Consider the following 18,677-nt stretch of genomic DNA (forward strand, 5'->3'; position numbering starts at 1 on the left):
AGTGTATTTGTATACTAGGCGTTAACTATATCTTTAAGACAATGTTCACATTAAATTGTTTAAACTATCGAATATAACAGTTTAAATGTAAAGTTTCTTGTCTCAAGAGAACACCAACTTTGACGTTAGCATTGTACTCAAAGAAACTGATGTATTTTTGTATCGATTTCCCATCATCCAGTATCAGATAGTGTTATCGACTTTTCAACACCGAAAGAACTAATATCCAATCTCGATTAATGGTTTTATTTGCTGATAGAGCCGTCGATAATTACCGTGCAATAAATCAGTCATATCACGGAAACACTACAAAGAGGACCATGCAGTATTTCCATTGAACCGAGCAAATATATCTTAACGGTTCTCATGGCTTTAGTAATCTGGTGTGAAGTTCACGTGAGGTTTCTTCTTTTGATATAAAATAATTGGTTTGAGCTGTTTTGTGGCAGAATACAATGAATGATTCAAAATACTGCGCTATGACTCACGAAGAATGAAAAACGGATTGACACATTGATGCTGTCAATAATCATAAATTTCTCTGTGGCAACCCATTTAATATCCCCGATATCATTTGTTGTCTGAACATTTGGGAACTGCTCCAAGGACCAGATTCGAATTCCCTGTACATTCATTTAACAATTGCCATTCGTTATATCGTGTGGAGAAGGACGGTTTTGTCAAATTGAAATAACGAAGTGATATGACGAATATCAGCATAGCTGGTACAGTCAACAACTACATTGATGGCTGTTTTCATGTCAGACGTTCAAAGTTTTGGAAATTTAGTTGTTATCTGTTGAATTTCATTCACTTCCATGTCAGTCATTTAATCAGACCTTTCATTTTATTCAAACCTGCGCCTCACTGGACGTTATCTGGCGATACAGAATTAATCATTCGCGAATGATGTGTTAGGTTTAATTATAATTTTATGCTATTCTGTTGACTCCATCGAAACACGTAATTTAAAATACAAATTACTCTTATGATTACAAGTGTCCAAAAAAATCTTTTAAACAAGAAATATTATGCCAAAGTGACATTTGGACCCTTCACACGGCTCTCATCCACCTCCGAGACTTCACGAGATGAGCAGGCCCACAGAGCAACATGACAGCACATGCTTCGTTAGCCTTATTCTTTCGGAATCGATTTTTAGCCTAATGATTGCAATTCATTTTCTCATTATTACATTTCTGAGATTCCGCGACAATCGCCTCGTCATTTCCCCGAGGCAAGGAAGCCACAGATTTTCCCTGCCTTAATTTTGCCGAATATTGTTTGGAAATTAGCACGTTAAACTAATCTGCGCCAAGGGCGTTGTTTTTCCCCCTTACTGTTTCTGTATCTTGTGGATTTAATGTTTGAAAGGGGGTACAAATATGTTTGCCATACCTCAGTTTTTTGTGTTTTTTAGATGCATGGAAATACATTCGCGGTATCACTTGTATATCGTTTCTGCAGATATGAGTGGATCATGAGTACGTTTGTTGGAGAGAGTAACAGTGAAGAATGACTACTCAGAGTCCTGAAACTCCCAAATATATACAATTTTCAGATTCTCAGGACAATCATGGTGGCTATATTGACTGAGCAAGATGAGAAACAATGTAATAAATGTTGTTGAATACATATTCATATGAATAGTATTCAACCTGGGGCTGTACACGTTGTATAGTGTGAATGTCATCAGCTTAGAAATACAGTTGTGATGCTCTCAATGATTTTGGTTTATTATAACTAATTATCATAATTGCATGTCAAGGACAGCTATTATCGAAAAGAAATCCATCCATCCTATCAAACGGAGACTTGGTATGAAGACATAATAAGACAAAAAACACTTGGCTTCCATAAAAATAATTCCGACATAAACTCATCTATCTCCGAACACTTAATCAAACATCCCAGCCAGAACATAAAGTAGGACTCCTTCAAAATCTTAATCAGCAACAAGATAATCTGGCGTCATCGAAAACCTCCAGCAGAAGTCGAAATTAGAACATTAGCAATGATCTGTGTCCAAGGCATCATTTGGCGATTTTCAAGTCGAACATGTGACTATAGATATGTCGAGGAGAAAACCCCTGCCGCCATAAGGTATTACGGTTTGAAACACATCATCGAGATAATGTATACTCTAGGATACGGAAGTAATGGATTGTTATCATGGGATGGGTGCCAACTACATCAACTACGGTATATTACTGGATGTCAATTATAGTTATATGGACTTTATAACCTTTTCCTTGCGACAACCTTAATGTTCTGTCAGACGAGTGCTGCATTACGTGCCTAATAGTGTTCCTGTAACTTCAATATGAGACAAAGTCAAAATAAGCTCTTAGGAAGGTAGTACTATGCACCCATTACCGTTATATAACCCAGTAGTTCTAATAGCCTGTTGTATAAGTGAGAGCTGCGGCCAAACTAATGAAGCATGGCGCTGTAATTGATTCCTCTTCTATGAAGTAGTTCCTGCAAATTGCTCCATCTTCATCCATCATCTACAGAGATATCATTCTTTAATGGTTGTCCATCCCACAGAGACAAGCCCTTCAACGCTAAATTGCTAATAAATCGAGCGTTTCAGTGTAGATGGTTTATGAGAATCGTATCAAATAACGACAAAGATCGATGGATCGGGGTTGCCGATGTTACCTAGCAACAGAAATGTGTGTATTCAGTGCGAAATGTAAATTGTTTTAGCTTGTGCTATGTACGTGCTCATGTGAACTGTTCGCCTACAGATGGTGAATATTTTATATAAATCATAACTTTAGCATAGCTTTTTAGCCTGGATGCACGCCTTGTCGATCAGATTTGAATTTATTAATTTGGGCTATGTGTGTTATCGTCCAAAGGTTCTGGTTAATGTGTGATTCAGCAATGACCAGCTTCGAAGATAATATAACAGCTTAAGCGATTATTGATTATTACGAAGCCAAAGACACATTAAACAGCATTTCAATTACACCACGTTGTGTCGACTTGGTTGGGGGAGAAAAATCAGAATTGAGGCGACTATCAGACAGTTACCATTTTTCGGTGAATCAAGGAGCACTGCTATTATGCTAACAAACCTAAAAGAAGAATCTGGACGAATACTGGATTCGAACCTTCAGCCATAGATTTCTCGAACGCCTATGACAGTCAACAACCTAAATAAGTTGAACCTGAATCTTAGATGTTTAGACCGCCGCATCCAGCTGTTAGTGAGTGAGTGGCTCTCCGTATGAAGGAATGTTGGATTTCTGTCATCACAAAGTTCTTCACTGGTTGAGTCTTCAACATAACTGCAGTCATTCTCCTCTCGTCAGTTTGTTATATCCGAGTCTTGCTTTGCGCGTGATTATATCATTTGAAGACAAGCATATTCAATGGAAGGTCGCCAACTCAATACAACTTTGAGTTCTCCGTTGATCGTGATAAGCGGTGTGATGGGAGTGTCGCTATCGTTTTACTGGAACCGAAAAGGTTGACATTGTGTGTTTGTGAAGGTGTAACTGTACGTTAAAGATATACACACTGGCATGATAGCTGGCCTAATCTCATTAAAAGCAGAGTAAGATATCTGATGTGTAGGTAATATTCCTCAAATGCATGTCCGCAACATTTCTGAAGACAAAACACTAACGGTTTTTACAACATCGCCATTTTTTTTTCATTTTTCTTGTCACATTATTTTCATCTATCATATTGGCCTGTTTACGATCTGTTGCCAAAATATCCAAGACTGATTATTCTCTAGCATTGTAACTATACATGTATGTAGGCATAACTATCTCAAGAAGGCAAAACCATTTATCTTTGTTCCAAAGTTCACAAAGTTATAGACCCAAGGCCCCGTTCCAAAAATCCACCTCAGCTCTAAGACAAACGTAAGTCTATGCTAAGTTATGGGAGTTACGATCAACCCAGACCTAAGGTCGCTTTGTTGAACGGGGCCCAGGAATCCAGGAATCAGAGACACCACTCTCTACCATTATCCCAGTCAACGTCTGGCGCCCGCGACGACTATTGCATCATTTCACTGGGGCCATCAACATGTCCAATCTCGCCTGTCAATCTGTCTCTCCTGAAGGACGATGTCTTAGTTTCTCAAAACACACAAATGACATTACACCGAAGTGAGGCCATACTGGATCATCAACCTGGAGGGACCCGGAAGGAATCGTTCCCGCTGTGGGTCTTAAGCTGATGGCCTCCGATTACGTAAATGCAGACGAAAAGAAATCAATTGATTGTTCCTCTCGGTAATATCACGTGATTAAAAGAGCTTGGTTCCTGGGGGTTTGGGAAAGAAAAAAAGACATTTGTTAACACGCTGACAGATCTTGACACGAACATGGTATTGTGGCAGAGACCTTGCACAGAGAGAAAAGTCCCTTTGGAAAGAGTGGCACTTTCTTTCAAGAAGGTCTTTTTTGAGCTGGGTTAAGGTAAAGTTGACACGCGAATTTTACATTATGTTTTGAACCATCAAAGGTGTCAAAGAAAGAGAGTTCCATTGTTCCATTTTGGAAGCAAGGACTAACAACTTTGCTGTTTTGAAGTTTTAAATCAAAACATTTCTCAGACAAGTAAGTTTGCTAGTTAATGATATAAGCTTTGGGCTCTTGGACAACAGTGTTTTTCATATCATGTCCAAATGTATGTCCAAATGAATTGGGCACTGTCCGGAACGCTTGTCCGAATTCGACCACCAGTAGTCCGTACCCGGTTAGTCAGGAGCTGAACTTACTGAACAATTGGTATGGAACGTATAGGTCGAACATGTGTGTTATTGAACTGCGCCTGAATGAACCTGCATATAAAGACCTATTTATTTACTATTCATGAAGACGCCTGGATGAATCATCACTACAAGCAGTTACTCTTTCCTGATATCACGGCATATTCATATATACTACCCATCAAAAGTTTAGACTCACTAGTGTAAATGTAGCCACTTACTTGTCCACTGTTCTAAACTAGCTTTTTGCAAAATATTCCATACTGTTTAAAGGTACTGTTTGGTTATGAACTGGTGTATTGTAAAACATATTCGTAACATTGAAAAGATTATTGTCATGAGTTCAGTAAATGATTAAAATCTGTGAAAATTGGCGAATTCTTAACAAAACTTTACACCAAAACGAATCTGTTCACATGCACGACATTTGCTCATGCCTTTCGCAATTTGAAGCATCATCCTTGTGCAATTCATCTGCATAAGGTTTTCAGTTGGTTCCCCCAAGTTGGTGGAGAAATTCATCTTCGATGTAACCACATACATATACATAACATATAGTGAGTGCTTTAAGTGAGTCTAAACTTTTGATGGGTAGTATATATTGCTTATGAAGACTAAGTCAAGATGGTGATAAATCCAACAAGACTCTTGAATAAACAGTACTAGTTAATACTGTGATATGTGGCATATTCATATATTACTCGTGATTCATAAAACAAACCACCTGAATGAACAAGTACTTCAACTTTCTTGCTAGGAAGACCTATTCATATACTGCTCTTGAAGACCAGCATCGGTTCGTGATTAACCAAACAGACTTTTGAATGAACGGTACTTGTTAATATTCCTGATATGAAGACCTATTCATATGTTACTCGTGAGGACAAATACCAGTTCGTGATTCATCAAAATATCACATGAATGAACCTATAGTTATACTTTCCTGACATGAAGACCTTTTCATATACTTCTATTGAAGACCGGTATCGTGTTCCTGATTCATCAAAATGGACACTTGAATGACCCTATAGTTATACTTTCTGATATGAAGACCTTTCCATAAGGCTGCTATTGAAGACCGGTGTCGGGTCGTGATGCTTCAAAATGGACACCTGAATGACCTTTCAATAAGGCTGTCGGGTCGTGATGCTTCAGTTATACTTTCTGATATGAAGACCTTTCCATAAGGCTGCTATTGAAGACCGGTGTCGGGTCGTGATGCTTCAAAATGGACCTTTAAATGAACCAGAGTTACCCTATAGTTATACTTTCTGCCCCTGCTATTGAAGAAGATTTTGATGCTTCAAAATTTGGTCTTTCAAGACCAACATCCGGTGTCGGGTCGTCGTGATCTTCATAAAAGATACATGTCGTGATCTTCAAAATACATGCTGCTTCACGGGATGGCGATGTTACGAGAACGGTTAAAGGCTGCCCGACCAAATGGGTAAATAACATAAAAGACTTAGTATAAAACCATCAAAGCAATTTCAGCCCAAATAAGTACAGAAGCAGAGATGGTTCCAGACAAGAGTTCAGTAGGGTAGAAATACATTGTATCAATACTACTCCTACAGATCTATCCAACTCAAGACGTGATTCCGTAATTCCGCTAAATCCAAGTCTCTTCTGCCCCAATAGCCCTCTTGATATTGTCACTACAGACTCCAATTTCTGAATATCGATGTCGAGATTCCATCTCTCTAGACGCCCCCAATTTATGTTATTTGCCAAACAGTATCATATGTGATTAATGCTCTTCGATTTTTACCAGACCACTTGCTTTTAAGTGCTACTGGAATTACTCTGTGCTGATGCATCAACGTTCGGAAGGGCCAGTGTCTCGACCTATTTGTCTAGGAGGAATATCTGCATTGAATTAACCCCTTTCATCTATCAGAATCTGTCGATAGTTGTAGGGAAATGTTTCGGAGAGAGCAATGTTGATTGGGTCACCTTTGTAGTCACGAATAAGACTGTCTATCTCCTCGCCGAAATATGAAGCCAGTTAACAGCGGCAGACGCGATGGAAGATCTTTGAACATGTATCTAAGAGATTTTCAGTGTATTGTATGTTATACACTTTACGAAAGTCTATCGATGTGGGCTTTTGATGTATTTATGCTTGTACGAGTCCTTTGTCTGAGCTTTGGTATCCCATAGAAGTGACTTATGCCAATTCTTATTCGCATCATAATCTTGTTGGTCTAGACGGGAAGCAGTTTGTCATATTTAACTCGTACTACGAGGCAACAAATCGCCAGTATGGATCGTGCCAAATATTCAACAAAGTTACATCCTCATTGTAATATACTTCCTTTCTCTTTTCTTAAATGCCCTGGATCCATAAAAAATAATAGTTTCGTGTAGTTGGCGAAATACATAAAGGAAAAGAAACGACCGTACAGTCAAACTACCCACAGAATCAGATAGATTGGAGGTAACGTCTTAGACTAACGCTAAGTCTCTTTATATATATAATTTTGATAAAAACAAACAATTCCATTTAAGCTGATAAAAGCCCCAGTGAGAAGGGAGTTTCAGAATCTGAGGAAATCTAGATTTCCTTCATTTAGGGATTTAGCATTGCCGAAAGGGCTGAAGGGAAAATATTTCGGTTCAGGGTCTAAGACAGACTAGTAACGTCTGTGCGAAGTTGTGATGGGATTGATGGATGTAGATACATAGCCTCCGAAGATAAAGTCAAATAAAATAAAGTAATATCAAACCACGTCACTTTATTTAACAGATGAGAAAAGAGTGAGAAAAATTGTTAGTGATTTGTGCTTAACGCCGTTTTGGGTATTCATGTCAAAGGAAAGCCCGATGTGATGCAAGAAATAGGGTGATAGAGATTGGTAGGGGGGGGGGGGACAATAGTGCAATTCTGCGTCTGTAAGAGAGGCAACAATTAAGATGTTGGTGTCACTTCCGAAGCGAGACTTGATGAATTGGTGCCGCGTATATCTCATAATAAAATATAAGATAATATACCCTTGATGGTCGAGGATGCAGTAATTGCTATCCCAGAAGTGTTGTTTGTACACGGACAACATTTGAGTATCTGCTTTATTAGTCTCATCAATAATGTATTTATTAGACATGTATCTTCCAATCAAATTAGCCACATGTCCAAACCATCTTCTGTTGTTGACTTCTGCTGTCGGGGTTTTGGCTGCTTCAACAAACATGAAGTAATGCTCACTTTCCTAGACAAGGTGTATACAACAGCAACTCTTGTCGTTTCCGTAATATTTGTTATCCTTGTATATTAGCACCTTCTCACCTTCTGGTTTGACGTTTTCCCGCCAAATGCTTGCTTGCAGACGATGAGTGTCGTCTGCTCAAGTTGATCGCCTGCCAGAAAGGGTGTTCACGCGAGGCAGTAATCCTACCTTAATCCGACGTCAATGCTTGGGACGGGTTTATTGCTACCGTGTTGCTCCTACTTGGTACTTATATATAGGTTCGTTGCAATATAGACAAATTTTATGGATAACAACTTCCTGAGTGCTAGAACGTGCTAAGAACTTAGTAACTTCCAGCACTCACGAAATAAAGAAGTTGTTATCCATAAAGTTTGCTGTGGAATATCAGTGATCGACGAGGAACATTTATTCTGTTTGCTTAGGTCAAGGAAGGTCAGCTGGTGGTACTCCAGAAATGTCGTTCCATATATTCCAAGGACTGTTGGTACCAGTTCTCACATTCGGAACAAGTTTGAACTTTTGCCTATGCATGTATCACCAAAGTGGTACATATGTACGACCTGTGATCTTGGTATTATCATCCCATCCAGAAGACAACTATACCATTCTTCAATCCGGCGATAAATCAAACTAACATTGTCCATCACGAACGGAACGGCTGTAACCTCTTAACCCCACTTACACATCTTACTTTTTCATTGTATGGATCTATCGACCATGTTACAGCATGGTTTCCTTAGCCTGTTATAATGTGTTTTCCTGTATCATCATTATAGAGAGCTTAGTGTCAAGTAGCAACGGAAACTGCTTCTATGGTTTCGCGTTGAAGAATACAATTATGATTAATAGGGAACAAACAATCCAACGGCCTTGCACGACCACCCTCGATACATCATTGTTAATGAGCATGGTGTACAATCCATTTGCCTCGATCTTACGGTAATTCAAGACCGTCAGGAGAAAACAGGCACCTCAGCCCCCATCTGTAGTTTTACTTCCTCATGGGATGAACAGATGGGGCAGGATTCTCATTACCTCTGTCTTGTTACTTAAGGTAGGCACAATGAGCTGCGCATACGTTCCTCCGACTGACTCACCTTTGTCAAGCTGTGCCCGGCTGTAGAAATACTGCTGATGTGTTCAGTAGCTAAGTCAGTGCTGGCATATTAGATAGCCGTCAGCTTCTATATTTAAACCTTCCCTGTAATCAACAGACTGACTAAAACGAAGGTCAAGCGCTGTTGACATCGCCGTATCCTAAGTTCGTTATGTATAGCTTGTTTTAAATGGATTAGTAATAACCGACTTTAGCTATATCTGACCCTTCCAAAAGAGTCCTTTTGCTTATGATCTTGGAAAAAGGTTTTGTCACTAACATACCCACACTAGCACTCACTCACACCCTCATTCACTAACACATTCAATTACAGTTACGTAACCACACTCATTCTGTAACATCCACCCACTCACTGACCCACTCCTCCACTCACAGCCCCTTCACTCACTCACTCACCCACCCCTTCACTCACTCCTTAACTCATCACTCACTGTTTCACTCACTCACTCACTCTTTCACTCAACAATTCCTTCACTCACTCACTTTTTCACTCACTCACCCACTCCTTTACTCACTCACTCTTTCACTCACTCACTCTTTCACTCACCCACTCCTTCACTCACCCACTCTTTCACTCCTTCACTCTTTCACTCACCCACTCCTTCAATCACAACCCCTTCACTCACTCCTTCACTCACTCACCCACCCCTTCACTCTTTCACTCACTCACTCTTTCACTCACTCACTCTTTCACTGACCCGCTCTTTCACTCACTCACTCTTTCACTCACTCACTCTTTCACTCACCCACTCCTTCACTCACAACCCCTTCACTCACTCACCCACCCCTTCACTCACCTTCACTCACTCACTCACTCAATCACTCTTTCACTCACTCACTCTTTCACTCACTCACTCACTCTTTCACTCACCCACTCCTTCACTCACCCACTCTTTCACTCACTCCTAAACTCAATCCTTCACTCACTTCACCCACTCACAAACCACTCACACACTACTCCTCGGCAAAGTTCTGATCCTTCGTTGTAGAATATGATCCATGTTAATTGCCAGTACCAACTTAAAATGGAAGGAAAAGAACAACAATTGTTGACGGAATACTCTGCGTTACACGAGCCATTCTGATGGAAAAACGCATTGATGATCCTTTCAGGTTTCAACCACGCATCTTGAGACATATACACATGCAGTGTACAATTACATTCGTTTATTAACTTCCTTGATATCGACTGAGTAGGTTTCTGCGATTTCCAGAACCTTTGTTCCAAATGTCAAACGTAGCTGGAAATATCATGAGTCTGATACATGCGGTCGGTGGTCGGATTTCCACGGCAGTAGTCTGTGGCTGCTATTCCGTACTCTGTGATACTTGTTTATGCGACCTCAAGAGGAGTCTGACGGTAGTCGCTGCTTCTGACGTGACTTGACGCTGTGTGACGTCGACTGACGGAGGTATATACGTTTATACACAGTACATGTGATGAAATGACAGTCGGGTTCTATTAAATCCAATTTGTTTCTGGAGCGACTTCTTCCTTCGTAAATTACACCACTGAGGTAAGGTTTAAACATTGGGTATATATATATATACGGGAAGTTGTTATTTTGCTTCCGGCCACAGCGGAATCGTGTATTTACAGTGATGCCCAGTGTGGGCTACTGTGTAACAAGAGGCTTTAGGATTCTAAAGGTATAGAGCAGGATAGTCCCGTTTTAGCGTTGCCGAGATCCACAGGTAATTGGAAATACCGGAGTATTCCTAAAGATGGTTGCTTTGTTGTTCTTTATTTATTGAGATCGGAGACGTAGATTTTACTTTGAGATGAACACTGGTTCCATCAAAATTACCCAATCAAACGGAACATTGAACATGTACCGTCAATGTGGATTCTAGACAAAGTTTCAAAACACTAATTGCAATAATATGTCTTGACAATGGGGTTCCTTTGTTGCTTTGAGGACGAATGCTCAATTATTCATTGTGCGATATATACGGTAACAAGTTCGTTACTCATTATAAGAGCTCAACGAGGCTTATAATATATTACAAACGTTCAGCCATATTCATTGGCCCGGTCTCATTGGGAACTTCAAGTTTGGTATGATGATTTACGGTAATGACTTGAGTTACTAAAAATAGACTGGAATAACACCTGCGGGTAATTCCCGTCTATTTTTAGTAACTCAAGTCTTAGCCAATCATGTGTCTCAGTTTAGTGAAACCTCCTAATTCTGTTTTTAGGTAACTAAGCTTAATGTACTGAATCGTCCTTGTGTCTGTCATTCATACACAATAAAACTTATATCCTTTATATTCTTTTAATACCTATTTTTCCCGGTCAGTACTGCTTTTTAGGTATTGACCAGGGTGCCGTTGTACAAAGCACTACGACTGTCGTAAGTCTATGTTAAAGTATGGGAGTTACGATCTCTTTGTGAAATGGGGCCCTTAGGGCTGTTGAACAAAACAATCTTAGAGTTAAGACTACCTTAAGTCTATGTTAAGGTATGGGAGTTACGGTCACCTTAGCGCTAAGACTACCTTAAGTCTATGTTAAGGTATGGGAGTTACGGTCACCTTAGCGCTAAGACTACCTTAAGTCTATGTTAAGGTATGGGAGTTACGGTCACCTTAGCGCTAAGACTACCTTAAGTCTATGTTAAGGTATGGGAGTTACGGTCACCTTAGCGCTAAGATACAGTCACTGGACATAAGTATTCGTCACTGTGCATAATTTCCATAGACTTGCATGTTAATTAGGTGCAGCTAGAAAAATTATCTTGAATTTATTTTTCGTTTGATCATATTCATATTTTGCACACGTGTCATGAATCATCTCAGCTGCAAAGACATAATTTCCGTTTTATTTTCCATTCAGTATTTCAAGAATGATCACACTTTGATTGATACGTGTCATGGTTATGACATTTTTTAACATGGTGGTCTATGGGGAAAGAATACAGAATGTTGTATATATGTTGGTCATGTAACCACAGTGTGGAATATACTCGAAGGAACATTTCACGGAAATTATGTATCTGTGACCGAGATGATTTCCTAACAACCTGCAAAATTTGACAACCAAATAACGAAAACTGAATCAGCGAATATTATTACAGCTACACTAAAACAGCATACAAGTCTATGAGAATTTTGCCGACTGACGAATACTTATGTCCCATGACTGTAGCTTTGTACAACGGCATTGACCTCATATAGACGTATTGTATAGTGTCATCGTTACGAACAATGTGTCGATATACCGGTCACTCTTCAAGGTTGGTTCCATGTATATATATGTTTATCTCTTCTTGTTGCAGGTGAAGTGTAGTGGACGCTGGTCAGGTGACGTGACCCCCATGGGACGCCCGGCACGATGAAGTTGCGAGACTTTGTAGCCAACTCCCTGCCAAGGGTCCGCGGCAAGAAGAAGAAACAGAACCAGGTACAGCGTACACTGAACAACGAGCGTTATGACGCCAACAAGAACAGGAACAAGGTTCCAGACGCCAACGCATCGTGGGAATGTAGCCATGACAACAACAACAAGTGCCCACCAGAAGGTAGCTGCGAGTATGCCCTAAATCAGGCCGTGAAAACAGTGTGCGGAGAGATTATCGATACCTTTAATATTGACACTTACAATTACCGTGTTAATAATTCCCTGGGAGAGGATCAATACACATGCTACAACGACCTCTCCTCTTATCAGAAAACAGAAGAGGCCGACAAGAAAAATGAGGCGGCCAACATAAGCAGCGATAGTGAGAAACAGTTCAACACTGTTCCCAAAACCAGGTCCAGGATCCGCACCAACCCCTGGCTACCTTCTCCCAGAAGCACCCCGTCTAACTCCTCGGGGTCCTCCAGCCCCACCTCCTCGGTCACCACATCCCCCCTGAGCCCTATCCACCACAAGCTGAGGTCGCTATGTATCAAGGATAGCTGTACTCTGTCTACAACCTCCTCCGACAGCCTCATGGATACAGACCAGTCAGCATCGTCCCCGGACTCGGCTTTGGGGGACGTCGCAGAGGCAGCTGGGGTATTGGATCGTGACAAATGGAGCGGCAGATTCGATCTTTCCCATCTACCCTCGTTTAAAGAGGATGGGGCGTATTCCTACACGGCCTGGGATACAGACGCCTCAACTGATCTCTCCCCTTGTACGGAGAACTGCAACTGTAACGAAAATATTGGCGAACCTGAACATAATATAAGTTTCGAGTATGAGGAAGCTTTGGATGATACGCTTGAAAAGGGGTCTGTGAAGAGAGACATTTCTTTGCAAGATCTTCTGGATGATGATGCTCTGAAAGATGTTGCCGTTCAAACTGAGTTTGAGGATTATGATGAAGACTCGGACTGGCTGATTGACGGCAGTTCTGATGAAGGCAGTACCGATCTTGCCAGTGGAGAATGTGTAAAATACTGTTGTGTTCGAGATATAATGCAGGATTCGACTGACACAGGATATTCGAGTTTAGGACGAGATGGACAAACGGAACTTGATGATGAGTTCCAGTTTATCAAGCCGGATCAGTATCAGCAAACAGAGCCTTGCCAAGCCTCGGAACCAGAACAAGGGAAGATCACTCCCACATTAACCAGTATTTCAGAAACAGAGTGTGTCTGCGAGGCTCTTCCAACACCAGAGGTACCTCCCGTCGAGGACGACCTTGACACTGAGAAAGAGCGTTACGTGACGAACCGATATCCAGAGGAAACGTCAGGTCGAACCCTGCAAGAAATCAAAACAAGCCTGGAAGAGAAGGTCTTCCTCCTTCGCCAAGAGAAGAGAATCGTTGAGCAAAAGATCAAGGAGGCACAGGAGGAAGAGAAAATACGACAGCAAGAAAAGATGAGATTCCATCGTCAACTGAACATCCACAGGAAGCAAATATTGCTCAAAACCCTTCATGATCTCAAAGCGAAACTGGAGTGTCAGAGTGAACGTCTACAGGATAGCTACAGTGCTGTGCTCACAATGCAAAAGAGGTTTGCCCAGAGAAACTCGCCGCTTCTTCTTCTGGCTTCCTCTTCCACGTGACTAGCGGTTCAGCCAATCATCAGCGCTGATACGTGTGACTGAAGGATATGTCCTCCATTTTGAATCAAAAGTATTTGGATCTTGTGGTCGTAATTTTGATCTGACGTCTGTTAATGTTGGTGAGATTTTGAGTGCTACGTTACTTTTGAGCTGTGTTAGTTGAGCGGTGTCATTGAATCCAAATCATTAGTTGTATGAGCGCAGTTTTACATTGCTTAAGTGCTGAATGGATCGGAGCGGAAGTGAGCTGTTTTTACACGAAGCTGAGAGTTGCACGGTTCGCTTTGTTGAGAGTGAGGCCGGAAGTGACGTGTGCAATGACAGCTGCGACAGTGTACAACGTGTACATTTGTGACAGCAAATTATTGATGGGTGCTTGAGGTTCATGAATATACTGTTTTTTCTGAAAGTGATAGTGCAGGAAGAATAACAAAACCTCATCAACATTGCCATTTCAGCTGAATTGCAAGCGGTTTGTTTTCCCTACTAACTGGAGGTTCTACAACTGAAAGATTGTGTAACATAAAGAAAGAAGTAACACAATTTTCATATCAACATGTTTATACCACCTTGCAACATTGGTTCTTAAAATAACTTGCAATAGATTCATATAGGTTCTTACTTCGTTCCTCTAAATCATTCATAATGAAGGAATATTTTTCTAAAACAAAAATAGCAATTGTACTCATTGGGAGTGTAATTTATGTATTCTAAATATGATAAAGTCATCAAACAGCTGGCGAAGTGAAAAAGGGAAACATTTATGTAAGGGAAAGACTTCAAATAACATAAACCTTGCGATAAAACAGACGAAACGGCAATGAAACTTCTAAATTCAATTTAGGTGTCTGGTGTTAACAGTTTGGCGATATCGTGTACCTGTCGCGACCCTGTAATGAAAACAGGTGGCAATACATTCTTCCTATAACCGTACGTAAACATAGGTTGTGTTTTTGGCTCTCATAAGCTAACTGTAAAGATGCTTTGACAATTTTCCAAGAATTGGCCACATATTTGACAATTCTCCAGTTACATGGCTGTTCGTATTTTGGCCTTTAAGTACTTCTGTTCTCGAGACGTACATACCGTGGCAAAGCAGACATTTGACATTATTTGATTAACCGAATGTCGATAATAGCAGTGGTAAACGACGTGTTTTTGCTTGACGAGTTGACGGCGAAAAACAGCATGACGAGAAAAAACTGAGACATTTGTGAAACAGTTGTACGGGTTTTTCTTCAAGATGAGATACTTAAAAAGTCTTACTGCATTTGTGTGTGTAGTCTTTGTGGCACTTATGGTGAATATCGTATCGGTTTTACAATGTATGTATTTTTACGTACGTGGTGATTGATCACTTAATCAAGGTATACCAGCGACATCAAAAGAACTACCGATGAACCTCAAAGATGAGGAAACAGAAATGAATTATTTCAGGAAGTCATTGTTTTTAGACCGAATCCTCAAGGAGGAATGTTAATGACGCTGTGGTATTTATGACCGAAATGGACACCAGTGACATGGTGAGTCATTGTGCAATGTTTACAATAATGTCAATTTCCAATCATTTAACCGCCTGTCAAAATGTCCACGTGGATGTCGTGCATCCTGCCGCTTGGCTCATTTGACAGCCTGGCCGTGCGACTTGCCAGATTTGAAAATATCGATTGAAATTTAAAGGGAGTGCTTTATTTCACTCTGTTTGAAATTGTACAAATCTGTTTAAAGTAAAAAGCAACAGAATTAGTCTTGCCTTTCTTTTCTCCATAATTTCAGGTTCAACATAATTTGTTGTATTTTACAAAACGGCACTCATTCTAATTCTCGAATGCAGCTACGTCATAATAGAAACAAATTTCAATTTGCTATGCATGCCGCTTATAAATTTATGAATTTTAGATTTTTTCCGATATGTTAACAATACGGGGCTAGAAGAGACAATAATGAATTTTATTGACGAATATATTACTTGTATTAACTGAATATGTCAACTCTCAGAAGCATCTATTATATCTAGATGAAGTTAGTATGTATGAATTCTGTCATTCTCGTGTCTTCATTTCGACAAATACATTTTCGTTTCGGTGTCTTTTGCGTTCATCGTTTTCGTAAATTTCAGTTTGACACTTTTTAAAACTGAAATTGCTGTTCCATCTTTCGGTTTGGTTACCATGGATATGGACGTAAAAGACATATACATGTATGTGTTTCATATGACCTAGTTTGTCTCTGATTCTTATTCTTGATTCGTAATTTGTTATCATCACAACAACTTTGTCCCTTGCATTGCATGATCTCTTTCTCTTTTCCATGTGTTTGGAAATTGACATCGTTGTCTATTTCTTTTCTTGTCGTTGGTATTTTGAACAAATGGCAGTTTAAACAATTTATTGTATTTTGGGCGTGTTGCTCTTTTTGATCCACAACACATCTCCGTGGTCTGAGCAGTGACGCTAAAACGTGACCCGTGTTGCACGAGTTTAGACTATCAGTATTGTTTACAGTAAACGTTTATTCGTGGGCTTTACGTATACCTCTGAAAGGGATTTTCCCAGGGGGATAAAATATATCACATAATTGTTCAAATCAGTGAAATTGACAGCGGTGTAGTAATTTCACTATTTTGGAATCATTTCAAATTGTTATGTATCTTCAATCTTCACTGTTACTTTTGTCATAGATGTATGTGATTACGGACACGATTAAATGACAATGAAATGACTGTTTTGTTTTGGGGGGTTCATTGTGTGGTGAACTGCAATTAAGATAACTCCTCGATCGAATTGAACAAAATGATATCGATTGTGGTTCTTTTCATTTCTTAAACTGATTGTTATACATTTGAAATTTTTGATTCCTGTTAGTTTGGTTGCATATATCGTATAGCTATATGGTGCTGACGTGAGTCTCTATAAAATATGGAAGCCCATTGCGGTCACAATTTGTCTGCGTGCGCGGCTGTTATAGTGTATATGTTAGTTGACTTGGTCTTGTATTATAATGTTAATGTGATTACAGTTATACCCCGTCGTCATAGATTTGTCATTCATTATGCATTTCAATATTTATCGTTGTCATTTCTCAACCACTAAAGTTGCATTTGGATTAGACTCGTTTACTGCATATTTCATGTTCATTGCTTGGATGTCAGTATCTTATTCGAAAACAAAGACTTGACAAAGCTTGTCGATTTCATTGTTTGATAGATTCATCTTGAAGTGACTGTAATGTTTTGATGTACATGTTGTATGCAATAAGCGTTCTATTTCAAATGTCAATTTCACACACAGTTGTTTACTTAGCGGTAGTGAGATTCGATGTGCCAAATATTTGTAAAACCCACCAAAGGTAATTATTATCACTACTTTATATAATGAATGTTTGTAAACTTCAAATACATTCATAAGTTTTCTTCGTGTTAATAGGGCGTATGCGTTATTGTGATGATCATGTATCAGTCTTGACGATGAAATGAACGCAGTGGCACATTGAAGAAACGGTCAAAGGGAAGTAACTCTAATTTGGAGCTGCGGCCAACAGCATCAGGCCGGTTGGTTGTTGTTTTTAACACACGAATCTGTCAAATTGAAAAGTAAGATAAACCTTTAATCAAATTATACACAGTAATATTTCTGATGAACAAATCATATTCCTCAAAATAAAACACCATATCAATGTGTACAGGAGTGTAAGTATTGGGCGTCCTATCACAAACCACCTTTGTATAAATTTGTATTTTCTGTAAATTGAGAGTGCGATATTTATTATTATGCCTGATTGACAGGGGTGTACATATCACCTGACTTGAAATTGATTAGGGCAATAAATAAAAAAAGTCCAATAACAATGAAAGAGACTTGTAACTACCACTGTCAATGTGTAAAATACGTGGACATTGTAATTTCAATCTTGCCAAAAGTAAATTCTATAAAAGTAAAAAAAATAAATAAATGCAATTGTTTCGGAATTGTCACATTCCTGTAAGAGGCTTTAACTGTTATGAAGTAATTCTGAAGAAGCTTCGTGTAGATGTACCCGTCTATCTCCCTACATCGGTATGGCGTTTGTGTTGGTTATTGATCTGAAATGCTAGATGGTTTATTAATTTATTGTTTCACAGCGTTACTTGGCATTTGTGTTGAAGTCGCTATGTCTAGTTGACGTGCAAATAAATAGATCTCAAAATAATCTTACTTTTGGTTTTTTGTCCTATTATTATGAATTATCTTGTTATCCATTTTCTTCCAATTATGAATAACATTATACATATTGATGCTTGGCGTTAAACTGGGGACTTCATGCACAAGCCCTCGTGTCTGCGCGAGGATTAAAGATGTTTAAAGAAAACAAAACATTTGAGATGACCCCCGACTCGTAATGCTTCACAGTACAATACATTATGGTCATAATGTATTGTACTGTGAAGCATTTCGAGTCAGGGGTCATCTCAAAAAAATAATTTTTTAATCGTTAATCTTCGTAAAGATACGAGGGCCTGTGACTTCATGCCAGCTATGCAATATGTCAGCATATATTGAAATGCCTATACAACACGTATGCTCACTGTAACATGATGACGGTTGGCACAAGCTGCATCCAGTC

At 39.6% G+C, this 18,677-nt stretch overlaps 1 protein-coding gene across 3 annotated transcripts in view; it reads left to right on the forward strand.

Annotated features, from left to right (window-relative positions):
* Nucleotides 1-18,263, forward strand: part of LOC124272188 — a 78,796-nt gene extending 60,533 nt beyond the window's left edge. For all 3 annotated transcript variants that reach the window (XM_046707327.1, XM_046707330.1, XM_046707329.1), the window contains one exon: nt 12,346-18,263. In XM_046707327.1, the coding sequence (XP_046563283.1) occupies nt 12,402-14,075 (1,674 nt within the window). In that variant the 5' untranslated portion in view covers nt 12,346-12,401 and the 3' untranslated portion in view covers nt 14,076-18,263. The remainder of the gene's footprint in view (nt 1-12,345) is intronic.
* Nucleotides 18,264-18,677: the final 414 nt, after the last annotated feature.

The sequence above is a fragment of the Haliotis rubra genome, unplaced genomic scaffold, assembly GCF_003918875.1.
Source record: "Haliotis rubra isolate DU_JTF1 unplaced genomic scaffold, ASM391887v1 Scf167, whole genome shotgun sequence".
Classification (NCBI taxonomy): domain Eukaryota; kingdom Metazoa; phylum Mollusca; class Gastropoda; order Lepetellida; family Haliotidae; genus Haliotis; species Haliotis rubra.